The sequence below is a fragment of the Phalacrocorax carbo genome, chromosome 10, assembly GCF_963921805.1.
Source record: "Phalacrocorax carbo chromosome 10, bPhaCar2.1, whole genome shotgun sequence".
Classification (NCBI taxonomy): domain Eukaryota; kingdom Metazoa; phylum Chordata; class Aves; order Suliformes; family Phalacrocoracidae; genus Phalacrocorax; species Phalacrocorax carbo.
Window position 1 is genome coordinate 11409158 of NC_087522.1, and position 16511 is coordinate 11425668.

At 34.4% G+C, this 16511-nt stretch overlaps 1 protein-coding gene and 1 long non-coding RNA gene across 8 annotated transcripts in view; one reads left to right on the forward strand and one right to left on the reverse strand.

Moving 5' to 3' along the window:
* The window catches only part of SNX29 (sorting nexin 29), a 246919-nt gene that overhangs the window by 99995 nt on the left and 130413 nt on the right, over nucleotides 1-16511 (forward strand). For 2 of the 7 annotated variants that reach the window (XM_064461866.1, XM_064461868.1), the window contains exon 20: nucleotides 2485-2624. The exons of 2 other annotated variants lie outside the window; for them this stretch is intronic. In XM_064461866.1, coding sequence (XP_064317936.1) covers nucleotides 2485-2624 — 140 coding nt within the window. Of the gene's footprint in view, nucleotides 1-2484; nucleotides 2625-5483; nucleotides 8848-16511 lie in introns of those variants that run through there. 3 more of the 7 variants (XR_010374645.1, XM_064461869.1, XM_064461870.1) reach the window with 3 other exon arrangements.
* Nucleotides 16263-16511, reverse strand: part of LOC135315203 (uncharacterized) — a 38509-nt gene continuing 38260 nt past the window's right edge. The window contains exon 6 of the long non-coding RNA XR_010374648.1: nucleotides 16263-16330. This is a non-coding gene — a long non-coding RNA (uncharacterized LOC135315203). The remainder of the gene's footprint in view (nucleotides 16331-16511) is intronic.

Sequence of the window (16511 nt, forward strand, 5' to 3'; positions counted from 1 at the left end):
TAGGAGTAGGCTTGTAGAGCAAAGCAATGCTCCTTGTTCCTCAGTTTTACAAAGTCAAGTAAGACCAGGGGAGCGAATTACTCCGTAATTGAAATGGTCTCACTTGCCAAGCATTACCACTACTCATGTGGTTAAAGCTTTCAGAACCAAAGCTGTTCCACAGATTTTTTCTTCTTCTCTGAGATCTCCGATGTGCCACACTTTCTTGTCTTCTGCCCTGCGCAGCTGGTGGTATCAAATTAGTGTCCCTACCAATGTGATGATGTGATACTTTAAATCCTTTAAGTGAAAAGATGGGAAGACGAGGCTGTTCTTGAGCCAGACAAAGAATCCAGTAGGAACAAAAATATCAGTGAAAAGAGGAAAAATAATAAAATTTATGTTAGTTAATTAGTCGTGCACTACACTTTTATTATTAGCATTCCCTTTTATTCTAATAATATGTGTTGCCACATATTAAAATTTTTGCATTAACATTTCCCAGCAGCTTGTGTAGACCTGTTCCACACATTTGTCCAGACTTTGTCAGTGCAGCAGGGCATGGAGCAAGCTATTGCTCTGTTCTGTTTGGGTAGTAACTGTACTCAGTTGTGGAGTACTGGGTGAGTGACTCTGCAGAGCGGATTGCATGAACTGTCAACAATGCAGATTTGTTCTTTAATAAAGTATCAGTTTCCTAGAGTTTTCAGACTTCATTTCTTCGTTTATCAGTAAATCAGTTAACACTAGAATCACTTGCTACGCAGTTTGTGTGTGTAGTGTGTGTATGGTGCTGAAAAAAAATTGTGACTGATAAAAAAGGAAAAGGAAACCTTATAATACATAGCTTTTTATATTTTCACCCTGGTCTTGATTATTACATATTAATATAAAACTGGAATGTGAAACAGGACTGGATATCTGTGTCAGTTCATATCTAGAAAAAAAAAGAAACTATGTATTTTGGAATTTTGTGAACCTAATTAAACAACACAAGCACTGCCTAAGTTTTTGAAGCCTGTAAGTATGAATATCTTCAGCAATTATAAAGTTATAGCAATTACAATTATATGTTATTAAGTAATCACATGCAAATAGAAGACAAGAGCAGAAAAGACTTCCTTAAATTATAAAAAATGAGGCTATTTTTAGTGTACAGGATTAGTTGCCAATATTTGCAAACATACCTTACTTAATATTGGTTGGTTTGGTGTTTTTTAATTCCATGAATTTAAATTACTACTTTGAGAAATGTAATTCAGAATCTTTTCTGATTTTCTTATGTCTCCTAAAAAGATTGCTTTTCTTTGCAACTTCTCCTGATGAGAGAGAGGAACAGAACAGAACAAAATGTCAATAAAGTTTCTAGCAACTCTACAGTAGTCCTTGCAAATTTGAAGAGCATCCCTGCTTTGGTGATGAGTTTTTTTGCAAGAAACAAGAATTTGTTTCAGTGGTTTTTCTTACACAGATAATACAGGTTGGATAGACACATTTATAGATAATAGTCTTCCTTTGAGAGCTGTAATTGTCTAATAATTCCTTTGGCTTCATGCCTAAAGAACATACTCTGACATTTAAATCAGGTGATCAGAATGCCTGCATTTCTGAGATACAGCGTACTGGCTGTAGCACAAACCAGCCAGCACCTGATTTCATTATAAACCTATTATAGTCTTATGTTAGTGTTAAATATGTAGACTTTATAGTACAGTTCACTGTTACTGCAATCCCTCACATGAAGAAGTGTAAGCTAAATGTAAGTTACAGGATGTGTGGCATTGTGCCGGTTATTAGACTCTTAATTTGTAAGTCCCTCAGCAGAATATAGAGTTTATAGAATTATTTTATTTATTGGGGCCAATACAGTATCAAATCCAGAGATGTAAAATACTGTAGGAACTTCAGTAAAACATTTTTATGAGAGATTTTTATGTAAGAGCAATCTACTATATGAAAACTCCATCACAAAATAATAATTTAGTAACATAATAATAAAAGAGCTGGAGAAATATTAATCTATTCTGGAGTTTGTGTACCCAATATCTGAAAAGTATGAATTGTGAAGAAATTGTGGGAGTAAGTCGGTATCTCTTCCTGCAAAGACTGGTTATTTTGGATCTCAAAAAGAATCTCATAAATTGTTATGCCCCTGCCTCTATGCCACTTTTATGCACTGCCTTTCTAAGATTGTAGTATTTTATGGAGATCTACTATTAGGAAAAGAATTCTGGTCTATAGAAGAAACATTCTGCCAAGCAAAGAGTTCAGCATTCTGTCAGTGGATATTTTTATGATACAGGTTTTTATTGGGTTGCATGATTTTAATTTATCTCTAAGAAAAAGAGTGAAGGGGTTTTTACATATTGCCAACATATTTCTATAGGCACAATAAACATAGATCCTCAAAGGATCAAATTTTATGCTGATTGGGACTCTATAGTTACATTGTAGAATTCAAAAACATTGTTTGTACCACTTATATTCTTTCCTTTCTATTTTTAGGATGCAAAGTTTGTGGAAGAGCGACGCAAGCAGCTACAAAATTACCTAAGGAATGTAATGAACAAAATTATTCAAACTGTGCCAGAATTCACAGCCAATCCCAAAAAAGAGACTCTTATTCAGCTGATGCCCTTTTTTGTGTAAGTATTTGTCAAGTAGTCAAGAAAATACTAAGTTTTTCATCACAGTTTAATTAAAAATATAATTCCAACATCTCCAGAATCCTTAAAACAGTGTTTTGTTTTTTTTTTTAAATAGAAGGCTCCTGTTTATAAGTGCTTTTGTTCTGTTTAAAGGAATATATGACCTATATAGTAATTTTTTTTTATTAAATGGTGACTTTGAACACAAATCACTGTGTAAAGCTTTCAAAAATATCAAAGTGACTTCAAAATCTGCACCCACACATACTCTTCCAACATTACGTGTTTTGATTTCTGATATTTGTTCTTTTTCAGTTTTGTTTTGCTTTTGTTTGTGTGGGGGTTTGTATTTTTGTTTTTAAATTTATTTTGGGGGATGGGGGTGGAGCACTATAGGAGTAGTTAATACCCAAATTGAGAAGTCAAGCCGTTGAACTCTTTCTAGCTGAATTTTGCAGTCTGCTGACACTTGTTCTGGTTTCATTAATGTTAATGTTGAATATGTCCAAAATCTTTCCATTTTGTTGTAAACATTGTTCTTTATAGTATTTGTAAATGTTATTTAGAACTATTTAAGAAATAATATTAATGAAAATTTGTTTTTGAAAGTGGTGTTAACATATTTCTTTCACTAATAATTTTTCAGTATAATGGTTTTTCAGCACTACACCTGTACAAATTATGTATAGATTGAACACATATTCATAGTAAGTCATCATATTAAATTCGCTATCCACAAGCCTCTGCACAGGGATAGTACATCCATGCCTGTGAATCCATGAATTGATCAATTTGCAGAATTAACACCAATTTAAAATTAGCATGTTTCAGTAGAAGTGTACTTACTTAGCTGTACTATTTGCATCATGTTGTGCAGAGTTACATATTTTCAAGTTGAAACTTTATGTCAAGAAAGCTGTAGTTATAGATATGTAATAGATAAATGGAAGAAAGCCAGGATGTATTTGTGGCATTTATGTTTTTTTTTTTCTAATTTTTCCTGGATTTGAAAAAGCAAAAATCAATTGGTTGAGGCATCTTGATTATGATGTTATAAATGGCAAAATGACGTTTGTAGGGACAAACATCTCAAGAGACTTACCTTTTTCTCCCTAAGAACCTGTTTTGGAGATTTGACTAAGGGCTGTGAAGATTGAAATGCTTTCAAGTACTTCCAGTTGAGGGGCCCATATGTGGCTTTTTGTTAAGTCATTTTAAAGAAGTTGTCTTTCATGCTGTACTTAATTTTGTTTTTTAAAGAAGAGGGGGGCCAATACAGAATACATGCGCAATTGAATTTTCAGCTCAAGTAATGGTTGCTCTTCCTGTCCAATTATATTTTATTTTAAGATGGTTAAGTGTAGCTGTGTGAAGTAGTGAACTGATAATTTCTTGTCAACTTCATTTCATAACTTTCTGCATTAAATGTAGGGCAGGAAAATAAATTCCGAACAGTGTGCTATTTAAGGTCCCATCTTTTCATTGGCTTGTTATAAGTGATTGTCCTGAGTTCCACACAGAGAAGCGGGAATGCAGAGTAACATCCATGAGTCAAGGCTAGTTTTTCTTCCTCAACCAGTTTTCTCATGAAAGAAATTAAATTTCAAGCTTTGTGGGGTATAAGATTTTTTTATTAAATGATTATGGTTTCAGGTATGCATTGAGTTGCTGTAGTAATTGTCATTACCTCAACAGTACAAGCAGTCATAAAGTTAGTAACACAACTAATATCAGAATATGACAAAAGTGGACAACAGTTTCAGTCAGAAGCTATTAGATTAGGAAATACTGTGGATACTCTAATTAGGAATATTAATTTGAAGCTTTGGGCTTAATTGATGGAAAACATATTCATAGTAGCAATTCATGACTTGAACTGCGATGCATTATTTACATGCTTTTATCCAAAACAATTTTGGTTTTGGATTTTTATTTAATTTCAATTACTAGAATTTCACATATCTTTTTTTAAAAAAAATATCATTAATTGTACAATTCAACAGTGACCATACTGTGAGATCATAACTATGAGATAATACAGTACTGATGTAAAAGCAATGATACTACTTTTCAGGTGGTTTTCTTCATCTTAATACACTGTTGTTACAGAAATATTTTATTACAGTATTTTTTTATTCTACTTTTGAGGAATGACATTTCAAGATGGTTATTCGTGTTCTCTTAGCCCCTTACGTTAAACACAAAGTGAAAACACGTTTCCTCTTATTCTTCAGCCCTAAACAATTAACTTGCTTTCTTATAGTTAATCTCATGTCTTTTATAAGTGTATAAACAGAATTTAGATCTCATGTTTTTGTTTATTAAAAATGTGCCAGCTATGGCGAAAAGATTCAAAATCACAACCCCCCATAATGGGTTCTACCAATGCTGCACAAGTCAGAATAAACCCCATTACTGTATTCTGCTGATGTAAACAAACAAATAAACAAAAACCAAACAAAAGAACACCCCAAACCAAACAAAAACCTCCAACCCTATTTCTTCTGATAAATGTAATGAGCTGAATGAGATAGATACAATTGACTTCACAGAAAGAGCAAAGTTTTATTGAGCAGGCAGCATATTTAAGTAACCAGTTTTTTCAATATGGTTACAACTTAGTATGTGAAACACTGATACAAAATAAAGCAGTTGTCTCTAAGGAAAGAAATTGGTTCAAGGAGATTTGCTCAAGGAAATTTGCCAACACCATTTGTCAACAATTTGTAAATGCCAATATGATGCACTGCACTGATGCTAATCTTTTTGGGATATAATTATACGGTAGGTTGCAAAAAGGCCATTTATTTTTAGAGATGTTTTTTGCATTTGGCAGTTTCTTAATTCTCAATACAGTGCATGAAGCAATGGACTTTAGTGGATTCACAGAATCATAGAACCTCCTGAGCTGGAAGGGACCTGCAAGGATCATCGAGGTATCCACACTTTATGGCAAATAGGTTCTGTTAGTATATGTGCCTGTGATATTTCCTCGGAGCTTTTTCTCACGTAATAGATGTGTCAGCATTCTCTCTTAGCTAGGGTAGATAGTTCTCCATGGGAATATTTGTAGGATTATGGAAAAGCTTAGCTGTTGAGCAAAATAACTATATACCTCATCTACAGCAGACAAAGTGGGTTTTAAATGCATTTTTCTACTGCATTTTTCTTCCTCTGCAGCTAGAGCAGCAGTATTAAATTAATATAAAGATCTTTCAGACAATGATAGAAGGAGCATATTTTAGAAAGTATCATCGTTGCTATGTTATCATTTGAATTCACAATGTCCTTTATTTTCTGGGAGTCATGACCTGGCACTGTTGGTGAGTAAGAAAAAGCATCTAAAAGAAAATGCATTTCAGTTCCACTTTATATTGCCAACTTCTCCAGTATTGTCCTTCCTTAATGGATTTTGACCTTCATCAACAGGAGATCTTGAACATGCTGGACTCTGTGAGGTGTTTATTTCATTATTCAGCTGTAACCTTTGTACTCTACCTGCAATTCTTCTGTTAGGCTTAATAATATTTTAATATAAAACATTGTAAATACATATAATAATTCTGATATATTTAATTTGTGCTTTAGAGCACAAATGTGTGTATAGTTGCTGATTACATATTTATTAATCAAAGGGCAGTTACAAAACATTGAGATGTTATATGGCTGTGCCTTAGAGAGTAGTGATACCTCAATCTAGGAGAAAAAATTACAGTTTTCATATGCATTAAAAAATCTCTAGAGCATTAGATCTGTCTATTAGGAAGCAATGAAATATAAAATAAAAAAAATTATCTGGTCTTGAAGAGTTTCTTCTCAGTGCAAAATTAAATGACCACACTTCAGTGAGAAAATGAAAAGTCCCATACAGGTTATGTCTGATTTAGGTCCTAGAATGTGATTATGGTGAACAGAAAATATTGTTAATGTCTCTAAGATTGAATCCACTGCTTTTGTTGTGAGGTTGTTCCTTTGGGGATTTCTGCCTTCCAAGTGCAGTGATTTCATACAATCAGGCACAGATCTGATGAGGCAAAACATTTTAATTGGTCTGTATGAAATAGCCTGCCAGTGTTGTAAAGAAAGAAATTAATTTTATTTTGAAAGTCAGAGTTAACAGTTTGCAGTAAAAGAATGTGAATCAGTTTACTAGCATTGATCTGCATTATTGTATCAAATGCTAGTGGTTAACCATGGAAATGTAATTTGTTTTGATTCCATATGCTGTGAACTGTCATTAATGTATTTTTTCTGTTTTCAATATAATTTGTAATCTCGGTTTGTATGTTTTTCAATTTTAATGCTGCATTAGCTCAGTCACAGATTTGGTCAACTAGTTTCCTTTATGGTCCACTTTCATGTCTTAATGTAAAAAAGAGATCCTGGCTCTGCTGATTTGCCTGTTTACATGCTCAATAACTAGTTATTTGTAATAATAAAACTGAGATCACAAGTTAAATTTTCCAGTCCATGCAGAACAAAACCTAAATCAAGAATTGGCACTGCTGAATTAGATTGCTACATCTGCTAGCTGGTGAAAGCCTGTCTGTTAATACTTACTTAGTTTAACATTTATTTGCATTCATGAGTGGTACATTACAGATAAATAAAACTTGTTATAACAAGTACACTTGTGTTTTAATCACATTATTATTGATCTATCTGAAAAATATCACACACATTAGCTCTTTGTAATTACCTATATAAGAACAGGAGGGATCTTGACAACAATCATCACAATTCTTTGGACCATATAATTGAGTCTTTCAACATAAATCATCATAATAGGTTATATGATTTTGAGTATGTAAAAAGCTAAAATCTGTAAAAAGTTGTGAAAAAAAAAAAGACTAAAATGTTGTGATGTTCCATTTTTTTGTCTCTCTGTGGTTTCTGTAACAAATATCCTCCTTTTTTAGAAGATAAAGATTTTCTTCCCAGCATCCTCGTAATGGACACAGTGTGAAGTACAAGAAAAATAAGAAAAAACTTTTTTTGCTGCAAGGGTGTTGGAACACCCCATCATTGGAGACATTAAAGAATTGACAGGACACAGTCCTGGGCAACAGTGTGCAGGAGCTTTGGCTAGGTGATCTCCAGAGCTGCCTTCCAACCTCAGATAGTCTATAAATCTGTGATTCCCCAAAATCTCAACCTGCCATTTTAACTTGAATTGTGTTTTACATAAACCCTAGTGTTAGCTAAATATACAGCTGGTCAAACAGATGTTATATGTGAACAAAACAAAGCCTAAATAGTGTGAAACCACTGAAACATGTACTCCACTTTGTAGCTATGCAATGCTATTCAAATAAGAATAGTGCCACTTTATTGTCTCTCTTGCTTTAGCAATGCAAATGTTTGGATTAAAATACATGCAAGAATGGTATAAACAGAATTTTGTGAATATTTTCATGGAATGCTGTGCTGAGGGTTTTTTAAATCTTGTTTTCTAGGCCACAGCTACATGTTACGACAGTTTCTAGATAACTATTGATTTTAGGTTCTGCTGAGCTGCAGAGCCAGACATTTGTTTTCTTGTGCTAGCTGCTCAAACATACACTTTAAAGAAAGCAGAGAATCTGCTCAGTAAATCAGCAGAAAAGAGGCTAGAGCAGATTCTGAGAAACTGTTGTCTGCGGGATGTGTTTGCACACCAGAGGAGTCATCAGTTCTCTGTTATGGTTAGAGGATTGTAAAGTTCAAAATATCTGTTGTCTTCATTTCACTGGATGTCATTACTGGCAACATATTTTATAGCAAACGTTGTGTACTTAGGTGTTTTGTGTAAGTTGTCTTTGAGTCACCAAGATAAACTGTAGTAAAAAATTCACTATTTTTACCTCTCTTTCTTATTTTGGAAGTGCTGCTTTTCTCCTGGAAGGTAAAGTTATGTGAAGCTCAGTAGAGAGATACAGGTACCAGGTGACAGGTACCAACCAATCAGCTACTCAAAAAAAAAAAATTTTACCCTGGAAATATTTCTCTAAGATTTATTTAGCATGAAACAGTACGCAAAGCCAAGTATCTGCTTTTGGTCTTGGAGACCACAAAGTTAAAATGATGTGGAAGAATAGATGTTTGTTCTTAGCGGGTTGTAGAATTTTGGTTTAGTTTGAATTTTGGAGTTTTTCTTATAATCTCTATTTCAGTTGCAATTGGCAGTGTGTCACTGAGAACATTTAAATGTGTATATGAAATGTATGAGAAGTAAAAAAGTTAACTTCAATACAATACCATTGCTGATATTAAAATCTTGCTTTCGAGCATAAATGAATTAAATCTCTTAAGAAAATTACTGTGAGGTTCCTATGGATGTTGTATCTCTGAGTTCGTTTTAAGAAATCAAAAATTGACCCTTTCAAAGTTACTTTGAAAATATTTTAGAGGGATAAAAACATTTGCTCAGACCTGAAGTTAACTACAAACTACTCTTATCAGTTGTATATCATTCAATAGCTTCATTTCTCAACAAGGGATAGTTTACAGCAGATATGGGCACTGTTTAAGTATAAAGAATGAACTAAAACATCTCCACAGAAACAATGGTGGAATATTATTTTAAATAAGGTCTTTGAATACAGTAATATTAATATAATTTAGTATAAATGTAGAGGAGAAAAACTTTCTAAACCAATGGTTTTACTGTGTTCTTGGCCAGCAACAGTACTGAGATGAGGTTTTCATGAACTAATAAAAATTTTAAAGGAATTTTAGGTTTCTAAATTTCTCCATTTGCAGGACTTTAAATCTCAATCTCAAATAAGGTGAAAAATGTTTTTGTAATTTTATTCTGCTCATGTCATGTTCTAATATTCTCTGGCTCATTTTATGATTTATAAGAAATCAGTTCTGTAGCTACAGAGAGGTTTCTAAAATATTCTAATTATTTCTTCCCTTTAGGTCTTGCTTAGCTGGACCGATAGTACTGTATTTATAGCAGCAGCGTAGCTCTTATTTAACTAGTCTTTCTGGATGACAAGCTACAAAAGATAATTCTATGAAAAAGCAAAATAATTCTTAAGTATGTTTCTCTAATATGTAAACCAAACAGCACAAATTGTAATTAATACAGAATTTATGCATTGAATGAATGGGAATCCCTCCTCTTATTTGAATTCCATTCTATCTATATGTAATGTAGATAAGCAAAAGCCTACACACATACATACATCTGTATCAACCCAGCAGTGAATGTTTTTGTTTTATAATTTTACTCTGCAGAAAAAGTTAGCTTGGAATATTTTCAGGTATTGATACGACTATTTGTATGAGTGCTGAATACTCACTGAGATGATTCCTTTGACATCCATGTAGTTGAGGTATGGTTATATATTTAGTTAGGCATTGCATCAGTTAGGTATGTAGGATATGTGGTGTTTACTTACATGGGTGTTTTCAGAAATACTAGTAATGTGATTTTTATACTGAATTTTTGTTTTGCACGTTCTGTAACATGTTGGGTCTGCAGTTGCCGCCTGGAGGTTCTTGGGGCAATTGGCAATGAGACAGCAAAATTGTCCTGTCCATTCAATTTGCAGTTATGTGGTGCCAGTATCCTGCTGTTAGTGCTTTATCAGATAAACAGCAAGATGAAAAGCAAGCAAACAAGCAATCCCCAAAATACAGTAAAAAATATCGATGTGAAGTAAGGAAGCTTTAAATGCAATTTTGAATAGGTTAATTTCTCAAAAAATGAGTTGGTGATGGCATGACACTTCTTAAAGCTACTAGTGTACATATCTGTGCCTTCTCTAATAGAACAAATGACACTATTCAGCTAATGCATCCTTAAGTATTGTGGCAGATTTTTACCTGATTGCATCCTTCAGAGTGGCAGCTTGTGGTATCGACTTGGCACTGAACGTCTTTAGTATCTCTATAACAGATCTCAGTTGTGTTCTATAACAGTAAGTAAGCGCTCTGATAAAGAGGAATATAATTTACGTGAACACACTGCGAATAGGATTTGCTTAAATATGTGACTTTTAATTAGTAAAGCACCTCCTAATGCCTGAAACATGCTAATGAAACTAATTTATTGCTGTGTTGATTGATCTACTTATAAAACTACATAGAGACATTACACAATATTTATCTTTCAATAGAACTGTGTTGCCAAGCACTGATGATTGTTGAAGTAAAAATATCTTGGATATCTAAAATTTGATTAGCATGTTCAGATAATGCAGGAGGTTCCATTGCAAAAATGTACTATTCTTCTGTGGAACTTTTGCTGATGATAGAATGAAAATATTTGAATTGGAGCAGGTTGTTCTTAAGAAACATATAATTGTCTCAGTTATTCTGCATTCTTCACTTTTTAATTCTCAGTTTTGGTTTTAGTCTCTCATAACCTAGAAGGCTTGACATCAGACTTAAGAAAGCATCATGCCTGTTTTGATCTAACTGAAATGTGAAGCAGGAGAGCAAAAATTGTTTGGTCAAAATATAGAATCATAGAATCACAGAATCATTAAGGTTGGAAAAGACCTCTAGGACCATCAAGTCCAACCATCAACCCAACACTACCATGTCTCCTAAAACATGCCCTGAAGTGCCATGTCTACACCTCTTTTAAATGCCTCCAGGGATCGTGACTCCACCACCTCTCTAGGCAGCCTGTCCCAATGCCTGATCACTCTTTCAGTAAAGAAGGCTTTCCTAATATCCAACCTAAACCTCCCCTGATGCAGCTTGAAGCCGTTTCCTCTTGTTCTATCACTAGTGACCTGGGAGAAGAGACCAACCCCCACCTCGCTACAACCTCCTTTCAGGTAGTTGTAGAGAGTGATAGGGTCGCCCCTCACCCTCCTCTTCTCCAGGCTAAACAACCACAGTTCCCTCCACCTCTCCTCATAAGACCTGCTCTCCAGACCCTTCCCCAGTTCCATTGGCCTTCTCTGGACACGCTCCAGCACCTTGATGTCCTCCTTGTACTGAGGGGCCCAAAGGTGTGGCCTCACCAGTGCCGAGTACAGGGGATATGAGAATATCTCTTTTTCTTCTGCAAGAATTGCATTTTGGTGTTACATTGTCTTTTTTTTTGTGTTTTGGCATGTATTGACATTGAAGACGTGTTACATGGCATTCTACAAATATATTACATTTTCCTTCCCCTGCTTTGAGTAGTTGACAGGGTTTAGGAATGTTAGAGGAAAATGAGGAAGGGAAAAATTATATCAGGAGGAGTAAAAACAGTGCTAAAGAGGGCAAGAATAAGCAGGGAGAGTGAGGCACAGGATGCTTAATATTAAAAGGAAGATGGGTTGAATATAGTAAGGAAATACTGAGAAATATGACACTTGAGGATTAATAGAAGCATTTGGCTTTATAAAGCCAGTTTTTTTCCAAACAAATGAAGATGATGTTACAGTTGTAGTTTTTGATTTTAAAAGTAATCTATCTGGGATTTGACAGGTTATTTGTGAGATAATTAAAACTTTGATCCTGGCTTTGAAGTATAGTCATTGGAAAAGTGTGTCAAGTCTGTCAGATAACATTTGTTGTGACTATGCTCCTCCTTTCCATGTGGTAAGGAACTGTTCTGCATCCTCCTATTTTATTGAGACCTAAGGTTCACAAATTATTTATTACTTATTACTAGTGGTTAGTCTTCTTAAATGGTCTGAATAAATGCTAAAATTGGTAAATTGAGCTAGGAAAAAACCAATTATCTGTGTAAGATGTTTGCGTTATGGAGGCAACCTTTAGCATAGTTTTATTCTATTGTGTGTGAAAGGCATTGCAGGAATGTTAAGGAAGCTCTGTTTTAACTTGAGTACATAATTGGCCAAATCTTACATTATCTTTGAGGATTTTTGTGGTACACTTATGTCAGTTAAAAGTGTGTGTATGGAAAAACACTGCCTGGAAATATATATGGGAGATGCCACCTATGCTGGGAAGAATAACGTATCTGTATTAGCAAGTAATTTTATTTGCTCTTCTCTCTTTTGATCCCAAGGGGCAGTTTGCATTAGAGAGATGCCATTAAAAGTATTGTAGAGAGAAGAGCTCCTTAATCTGATTTGTGATCAGAGCAATGATATATCCAAATTTGCATTCATGTTCCCTGTGTTCCCCCCCTCCTCTTCCCTGCCAGGGGTGTGGCATTCTCTAACTGTTTCATGTTTGACAGAATTGACATCTTCCCCATCAATCTTTTTTCTGTGTGCGATTTTCTTTTGGTAACCATTCTGAGTTAATATATGCACATTCCAGCCAAAGAGTTTTCAGTCCATGATGTCCTAATTTCAGGATAGTTATCCTGGCAATACTATTAGCATTCACAGTCTTCAGACAGTTGCTGTAGATGGAGATATATTCCAGATAACCATCAGCACTCAAGATATATGCTGACTTCAACCTGGTTCTGCTGTCAGTAGTTTTACAGAAGTTAGCAGTCAAGTAACTACTCACTAGAGCTTAAATGACAATTTTTAATCAGAAAGAATATTATGCATAGTTACCAAAGATTTACAGGAGGCACATAAATTATCAGAGATCTGCTTTACATACAAATATACATTTCAGATCAAAATTTAAGCAAAGTGAAAATTTGGAGTCAGAATATATGTTTTCATATTTTAAAAGCTATTTTGTAGTTGTCGATCTTTTTCTCAATTGTTAAAGAAAAAAGGACTAGAAACATTGTTGGGAGAAATCTGCCAGCAGTGCCCAATGTAAATAGGTTTTATTCAAGTGAAAGAACCTGTTTATGTGTACGTCTCTGACTCCTGCCTGCCTGTTTTCTTGCTCTTGCTCACATTTCCTTGCTCTCGCTTGCATTTTCTCAGTCCTTCACTGTTAAGGCAGTCCTGAGCCAGAAGTGTTTCAGTATTCAGTATAAGTACTGTTGAAAACTTTTCCTCCTGCAGATTGTGGGTAATAGTGAAAGTATTACAGAAACACATCCTTCTAAACTCACCCCAGTGAAACACCTCAGTGTTGTATTGTTCTAGGACTAAGACTCCTCAGAGAAAAGGTGTTTGTCATTTGTTTGCCTTGGTGTGACCTCAGTAAAACTGGTACATTATACAGCAACTCCATAATATTAAAGGATTTTATGTATTGTATTTATTGCCTTATTATTCAGTCTTGCCATTAAAAAAATCAACTTCACTTTAAAATAGTATGACTCTTAGACTGATTAGCATTTCAATAAAGTCAGTGAGACTTGCTCTGCAAAGTTAATTGCTACAGATTGTTCAACAGGCCTCACAAATAGGTATATATGAGCATATTTCCATCAAGCATATTTTTGTCATGCTTCTTTGTATTCAGAGTGACCTTTACAGTGCTGATGAGAAGAATAAGTTAGTGTTTACTGTCCTAGAAGTGAATACTCTCCAGTCACCACTGGAAGCATTTGAACGTTTGTGATCTTTTACAGTTGCCTCAGAATAAACTCTTGTTTAATGCTGCCTGAGGAAATAAGAATGTTAAAACAGTCAATACTGATATTTTGTGTCTCAAATTGTTGAAATAAATGAATGAGAGGGTATGGTATGATGTTTCTTTTATATGTACAGAAATGTACAAGAAACGTTCTCCATTGCAGTTTAAAAGAATGGGGCAAAAATTTAAAGCAAGGAGATTGACAGTAATAGCCAAAAAGCACTTGATATGTTGCTGTCGGTAGCTAATTGGTATTTATCAGCTTCCTTTATAAACACACAACTTCTAAAGCTGTGAAACAAATGGGGTTTATATTGAACAAAGCCATGTTCAATGTTACAGCAAACTTCAGTGCTGTACTAAATGAGCTTTTAATTGTGCTGTGCATTTTTCTGATGCGTCTATTTCCATCTGACTATTGCAAGTAATAAAAATGTCTATAAGAGTTAGTGAAAATGCCAAGTTGCATACCATGAAAATATGAAATTGTCAATTTACATAATATTTTTCATTTAATACCTTTACAGCATGCAGAAATAGTTTAATGTCACTTTAAATCCCTTTTTTTACTCTTGAATATGCCTGGTTCCCAGTTTGTACAAGGCAATTATTTTGCATAACCGTTTTTCTTAGTCTAGGGAACTTGGGATGCTGGTCAGTTCAACCAAGGAATTGTTTGGATCAAGATGCTTTGGGGGAATTGTATCATTACTTTCTGTCATTTTCTTGAGAAGAGTTGTCATTCTCAGTAACATTTAATTCTTCCTTTTCATTTTGCTCGTTTACTGCTTGCTAGTAAACTCAGCGAGTCTTTAGCAAGAGGCAGTTTTTCTAAACTGTGCAGTTTATGTCCCTAATATGCTTAACTTGTAGCAGTGCAAGAAGAGGTTAAGGTTTTTCTCATAAAAGAACACTCAGCCAGTTAAAGTTTTGTGTCATTACAGCAGCGATCCTGTTTCCCTGGTAACAAGCAAGTCACATGCACTCCCTTGTTAAAAAGTGATTTCTTTATATGTTCAGGCATTTCTGTACTGCAGCAGGTGTTTCTGAAATTGGTAGCAAAGAATGGGCTCTAGAGCCAGTAAAGAAAGTTTCAATTTTGAGGCTGGGCAAAATAGGGAGACTGCATTTGTAATTATCTTCTTTCCTTTGAAAGCAACATGAAATTAAACCAGAAAAGAGACTTGCAAAAATACAATTTTAAGCTCTGCCATCCCTGTTTTTCTGACTTAGAGTTCTCGGCTCTGATTTTCAATTCACATTTCTGTCAATGAGGTAGTAATATAACAACAAATTGTAATCCTGAGTACTCAAAAGTACATGTTAACTTACACTAATAAAGTCAAAACTTTAATATGTTTCAGAATTAAATAAAAAAAGCGGAGATTGTAAATTTTCTTGAATAAAAACAAGTTAGTTGGAAGACTGATGCATTTGAGCAGCAGTTCTAGATATCCAGCGCTGAGTAGTCACAGATAGGAAAAATGCTGTGGAATTGGGAAGGAGTTGTTTGTGTCTCACTTCTGCAAGTGACTGTGACTCATAAGACTCCACCACCTTCCCTGTGTTTGAAAAATCTTGCTCTGTGGCTTGAATCTTTTTTTGAGAAAGAGCTTGCTTTCTGCTTCTTCTGGGTGGAAAGTTTAGTCCTTCGTTGAAGGTTGTTGGTTTTTTCTTCCTCAGTTCTAATGGCAGCAGTGACAAAGGAGCCCCATTCCTTTGAAGTTCAGTCATAAAAAAAACCTCAATTAGCTGTCCATTTTCTCTGCTGGGATTTTTCCAGCAAACATTAGCCCACTGACTGAGAATAATGCTACTTAAGAAGATAAATTATAAAGTGTAAGATATAACTACCATCCATTCCCAAATACATCTTAACACAGATATGAAGTCAATTTGTAGTATACTTATTCCATCTCCCCCTAACTGGCAAGTATTTGCCAAGGTGGATTTGGTTAGCAAAATCATAAACTATTTCTAATTATAAACACACAAAAAAAATCCTACTTCTATTTCTCCATAACTAATTAATAAACAAACGATAGATGCAATATTCTTTAAATCTCTTTATGCCAGTTTTGAATCTGGAACAAATCTTTGCATCCTAGCTATGAAAAGTGAAATACTAGAAATGCTAATATAATTAAGTGTGCAGTACTTCAAATAACTTTTTTCATTCTTGATAGCATGAAAGCATTTTTCTGTGGAATAAGGTATTGAACAATCAGTTTACCTTTTTTTTTTCTTTCAGCAATGTTGACAGCTGTCTTGAAACCTTTTCCTTGTAGTGTGGCATGATTTTCCTAAACAAATAAAAGAAGAAAGGTGTTTTTGTCAGGCTAGCCATATGTTAGCTTTACCTGCCATTCAAATACAGAATTAATGTATGTTTCTTGCAAGCATTGTGGTTTTGTACCAATATGCTCACTTTACCCTCTTTTTACTGTCTGTCAGCACTGGTTAGTATATTTAATGACATATAGG